Source organism: Copadichromis virginalis, linkage group LG10, assembly GCF_057382275.1.
Source record: "Copadichromis virginalis isolate Kocher_CV1m ecotype Utaka linkage group LG10, C_Virginalis_male_GT1.1, whole genome shotgun sequence".
Lineage (NCBI taxonomy): Eukaryota > Metazoa > Chordata > Actinopteri > Cichliformes > Cichlidae > Copadichromis > Copadichromis virginalis.
In genome coordinates this window covers 3861041-3866715 of record NC_140627.1, presented here as the reverse complement: position 1 = coordinate 3866715, position 5675 = coordinate 3861041, and the positions used below count along the sequence as shown (strand labels likewise).

Here is a 5675-nt window from a genome sequence, read left to right as displayed (position 1 = left end):
GCTCGACTATTGTAATTCATTTTCATCAGGTTGGCTCCTTAAAAAGCCCTCCATTGATCCATATTGCTCCAGTGAGAGTACTGGTTGGGCTAGAAAGACAGAGCACATTTCTCCCTCATTTGCTTCTGTTCACTGATTCTGTGTTAAATCCAGAATTGAATTTGGAATCCTTCTGCTCACATAAAATGTCTTGAATAATCAGGCTCCATCATATATTAAATACCTCATAGTACCATAGTGTCCCAGTGGAGCTCTTAGCTCTCAGACTGCCGGCTTACTTGTGGAACGGGCTCCCAGTTTGGATTTGGGAGACATACACTCTCTCCATGTCTGGAATTAGATTTTAAACCTTCCTTTTTGATAAAGCTCATAGTTAGTGCTGGATCAGGTGACCCTGCACCATCCCTTAGCTATGCTGCAATAGGGGTAAGCTGCTGGGGGCAGTGTTTCTTCTTCACCCACCTCTCACTATGTGTCACTGTCACTATTATACCACTAATAATTTTAAAATCTAGCTCTCTGCCCTAAATGTTTTCGTCCTATTTCCCTCTGCGCTCTTCTCTTTTACTTCATCTTCAACCGGCCACGGCAGACAACCACCCCTCCCCGAGCATGGTTACGCTGGTTTCTTCCTGTTAAAAGGACGTTTTTCCTTCTTACCATCACCAAGTCCTTTCTCATAGGCGGGTCGTCTGATTGTTGGAGTTCCCTGTCTATGTAAAGCAGGGGTGTCAAACTCCAGGCCTCGAGGGCTGGTGTCTTGCAGGTTTTAGATCTCACCCTGGGTCAACACACCTGAAACAAATGATTAGGTCATTACTAGACCTTTGGAGAACTTCAAAACATGTTGAGGAGGTAATTTAGCGATTTAAATCAGCTGTGTTGGATCAAGGACACATCTAAAACCTGCAGGACACCGGCCCTCGAGGCCTGGAGTTCGACACCTGTGATGTAAAGGAAATTTATGTGGGGAAAAAATGTATCAAAACCTACCTGACTGTATGTGACAAAGTCATTTCCAAGTCTGGAAAGTCTGGATCTGATTGATATCCTCTGGCATGACCTTAAATATGTTTTTTCTGCTCAAAAACCTTCCAGTGTATCTGAATTAAGACAATTCTGCAAAGAAGAGTGGGCCAAAACTGAAAGACTCACTAATGAAAAGTCACTGCCAATGATCACATAAACGCTTGACTCTATTCCTCCTGCCAAGGATATCACAACCAAGTACTGGGTTTAGGAGCAAAGTGTTTGGGTCACTTTCTTTCCCTTAATAAATCACATTTTCATTCTAAAACTGCCTTTTGGGTTATCTTTGTCAAATATTAAAATTTATTTGGCAATCTGAAGTAAAATAAATCAAGAAGGGGCAAATGCTTTTTTACAGCACTATAATTAGATGTCCTTCTTCTGTGTGTGTAATGTTTTTAAAGGTTGCTACCTCAGAGCTTCGCAGTGACCTTCAGTTCAGTGTTTTGCTACTAGAGTCTATTCTTTACTTGGCTCAAAGCTTAACTATGACCTTACTATCCACTCTAAAATCTGACATAAAGAAACAAGTGAAAGGAAAACAGGAAATCTGCAGTACTCCTCAGCACTGATTGCCAAGGTCTCTGTTACTATGTTGGAGGAATGGAGTACTATTCTTTCAAAGGATTTTTTTTTATTTGGTATCTAGTACACTGGCTTAAAATCAGACAGCGTAAAAATGAGAAATGCCAAGTATTCACTGAGCCTTCATGTCCGGTGGATGGAACAACACCACTGATGATAGAAATGTTTCATCACAGCATAACTGTGAATAACTGTATTGTATTAATTTGCAGTGAGGGAACATCCACCCCTTTGAACATACAAGCATATATGTTCTTTATTTAAATACTCAGGAAAGAAAAACAAGAGAAACGAGACACAAAGCGCTGTCTTTGTCCATTACCGCGAACAATAAATCATACATTATAATCATTTTGCAAACTGCAGTAAGATTTCCGTATTTAATATTAAACTGCATTACAACATTGCATCTGACTTTAAATGGATCCCCATCTCCACTTGCAAAAGACTGAAAGATCGATAGCCTAAGCCGGCACCAATTGCAGGTTCTGATTGTAAAATATTTGCCCCCTTTTTTCCCTCTGTCTTTGAAGTCTAAGGCTCGCTCTGCTCTTGTCCTCCAGTGCTGCCCAGGCCTGATTTATGAGGACAAGTTCCAGGGAAGCTACTCTAAATTACATGGCCCTTAAGCCTGAGCAGAGAGATACAGAGAGAAGGAGAATCGCCACTCCAGAGACGGCTAATTGCAAGCTTGAATCTAACCCAAGGTAGATAAGAAGGTTGCTTACTTCCCAGGCTTGACACATGGGGAAGCGCATATAACAGGTAAATGTGCAATTTGTCATGAAGATCTGTGGGACTAATTTGATAGAAGATGTATTTAAATGAATAATGAATATGCCTTCATTAGTAAATAATGTAAAATTACATATTGTACAGGGCAGAGAAAGAAGTCATTGTGGGGAACAATCAGACTGAGCATGCTGTTGTTTGTAAAGGTGAAAGACAGAGTGACCGAAGGCCTGTGATTAAAGAAAAGTGAATTACAGCTGAATGAAATGAGCCAAGATGTTGACATTGAACTAATTAAATAAAGTAAAAATAAAAACTAGACTCTTGAAAACATTTTTAACCAACTGAAATGATTTTGCGACCATTTATTGTCAGTAAGTTCGTTATTTGTTAGTTCGGTAAAATTTTATGACAGTTTGTCTGATGAGGCATCGATAGATGTGCTTATTGAGACGCTGCATGTCTACAAGACTGTGAGTCAACTGTTCTCACAAAGTTTTATTGGACTAATTTTCCTAAATCTGACATATGCTCCATAAAAGTGTAAGTAATACTGAAACTGGTAGAAACTAAGACAAAGTTAAAACGTTTCAAACTGTAAAACTTAAACTAAACTGCCTTGAAAACAAAAGGAAATAAAAAACAATCAGAAAATGGAAAACTATAATAACTGTGGTATGAAGCAAACTGGCATTTCCAAAGTGCAGCATTTTGCTTTTATTTTACAATGAAGTGTTGAAACTCTCCTGTGAGGGAGAGTCAGAGTAGAAGGAGGAGGACGTGTCAGTGCCATTTGCCTTGAGGGTGCCCATAAACCTGAAGAGGGAGAGAGAGTGCATCATTCTTTACAGGTGAGTATACCATGTGACCTCAAGATCTTTAAAAAGCAGGTAAACCTGTCTTGTTGAGGCACAAGTTATCACACAGCACCAGGGGACTCAGAGCAGGAGAATACACGGGCTGTCGGCACAGCAGCAAACACCGACAGCCCCACAAAAGAAGCCGAGGCACATCAGCGAGCGTGCGACGGAGTGCTGGAACCCTGCACTCACAGCTCCTCGTGCAAACCACATCTAGGATTTTCACTGAAATTGCACTACAAGAAGGAAGATTTTACGTTGTCTCATCTGGTGTGCGCACTACTGACACAATGAGCTGCAGCAGCGTTGCGAGCTCCGAGTTCTCTGAGGAAGAGCTTGAACTTGGCGGTCTGGTCCAATGCGAAGATGAAGGAAGTCCCAAGCCATCATTCCAAGACGAGAGTTCAACCAGCAGCCCAAGCGAAGCAGAGGAAGGCCAAACCAAGAAGCGCAACCGACCGGTTCGCTCAAAAGCTCGAAGAATGGCCGCTAATGTCCGCGAGCGAAAACGCATTATGGACTACAACCAGGCGTTCAATGCCCTCCGTGTTGCCCTGAACCATGACCTCAGTGGCAAACGGCTGTCCAAGATTGCCACACTGCAGCGAGCCATCAACCGCATCTCTGCTCTCTCAGTTTTCCTGAGCTCTCATCCACCCAGTAAGCCCTGCACCCACCGTGAGTGCAACAGGTCATCAGTGGGACCGGCAGCGATGGGGGCGTCACGGCTTGAGCAGACTAGGTTAACAGTTCCTTGTCCGGAGCATCAGAGCTACGTCCCCTGGCACGCATCCATCTCTCAACAGATGCAGCCACAGCCAGCGCCTCACATGCACAGACCTCATGCCTACGTAGACAACACAGTGCCATCATGTCCCCCATCACCACACTACCCTTGTTATCCCACCGAGGGACAGTTTTATGCCTCACACAGACACTGTGGCACCCCCTGTGATCTTCCACCCAGCCCTCTGAGATACCCTCAGGTGGATGAGGGGTTGGGATACCAGCCGGGGATGTGGGCCTCCTGCACTCAGGGATACATGGACACCTTTGCAGAGCCATCTGCTACTCTGGGACTTCCATGGCAGGTGAGCTACCTGCAGGAGCCGGAGAGCAGCTTCCCCCTGTGCTCTGATATACTGTAACAAGCTTCACGAGTACTGTGAAGTCCTGAAAACTGAAGAACCCTGATGGACTTTTTAAGGGTTTGAGGGAGTAACCTTGTGCTCTTACTGTTGCTGTTATTGAAACTTACAGGAAGGCTGTGATTGTAGAGCAAACTACAGTCCTGCAAGCTGAACACAGATAAAGGAGCAATGGCAATCTAGACTGCAGAATGTTACATATGTTAGGTATTTTGTTTTGATGTTGAATTTGAAAATGTTAATTCTAAAGAATGTTTTGCAATCTACAGATGACAATTCACATAATTATATTTTTGCTGTGCTAAATTGTCCCCTTTTTCAGCCTTCTGCAAAGGATGAATTATTGGAGTTGCATTAGTAAATGTAAGGTAATAAAAATGGGTGTGTCGGAAATAAAAACAGACAGACTAGCATAAAAAACAGTGCTATGTAACTATGCATACAGCATGCTAGCTTTCAAGTAGTACAAAGCGCTCTGAAAGAAAATGTGACTAAGATCTGGTTTCAACATTCAACATGCTTATGTATTTATTCTCTGACTTTAAAAAGTACAGTCTGTTTGTGTTGTAAAGACGCTGCTTTTCCTTTGCTTTTTCCAAGCTTGAAAATTAAATGTTTAAAATGATAGATGACTCTTTTTATGGCTCCTTTCATAAGAAAACAGAAAATGCATATGATTCCCAGGACTACAACACTGCACTAACACAAAGCTTGCATTAAGCGTGTGCATCAGTGTGTGCATGCATGCCTGTGGGAGTGTGTTTGATTATAGCCTAAGGCTGGTAGCCTCTGCCATTCAGAGTGTGAGATGACAGAGGTCCTTCACTCAGATGAGAAACGTCCGTACAAGCCCATTCTTGCCATTCTTCTTGGAGGAGAGAACTCACTGTGTTATTTACTTACAGCACAATAAAAACACGAGTAGAAGGCAAGAATGGCGAAGCAACAAAAGCACATAAAAATCAGGCAATACTGGTTGAAAATTGTATGTATTGGCTCTTGAAAAGAATTCACTTCTTATATTGTACCTTTCAGTTCAAACACTGAGAGGTCAGCTGATCTTCTTTGAAATCAGAAACAGCGAATAGTAAACACAAGTCATCCTAGATTATATTAGTCAATAACAGCTTTCCCTCCCCTGCTGAGCAGCATGTCATGGAAAACAGCTTTAATGTTAGACCATAGGACGAAGCCCACCGACAGATTTATATGGGTTCAGGAAGGAAGAGTGTGCCCCGTCATCAGCAAGGTGAAATCCCCTTTTGGGCTGCACCGGCCTGGAGGTACAGCTGGGTGTGTTCAGGGTTGTTTTTTTTTGAAC

The 5675-nt window shown here is 42.6% G+C and overlaps 1 protein-coding gene across 1 annotated transcript; it reads left to right on the top strand.

The window, feature by feature from the left end:
* Nucleotides 1-3496: 3496 nt before the first annotated feature.
* On the top strand, nucleotides 3497-4354 carry bhlha9 (basic helix-loop-helix family, member a9). Its single transcript, XM_085471344.1, has one exon. It carries the CDS (start codon nucleotides 3497-3499, stop codon nucleotides 4352-4354), a length of 858 nt encoding a protein of 285 aa, XP_085327470.1.
* Nucleotides 4355-5675: the final 1321 nt, after the last annotated feature.

Coding starts and splice junctions, on each gene's coding strand:
- bhlha9 (XM_085471344.1), top strand. CDS start 3,497: ATGAGCTGCAGCAGCGTTGCGAGCTCCGAGTTCTCTGAGGAAGAGCTT.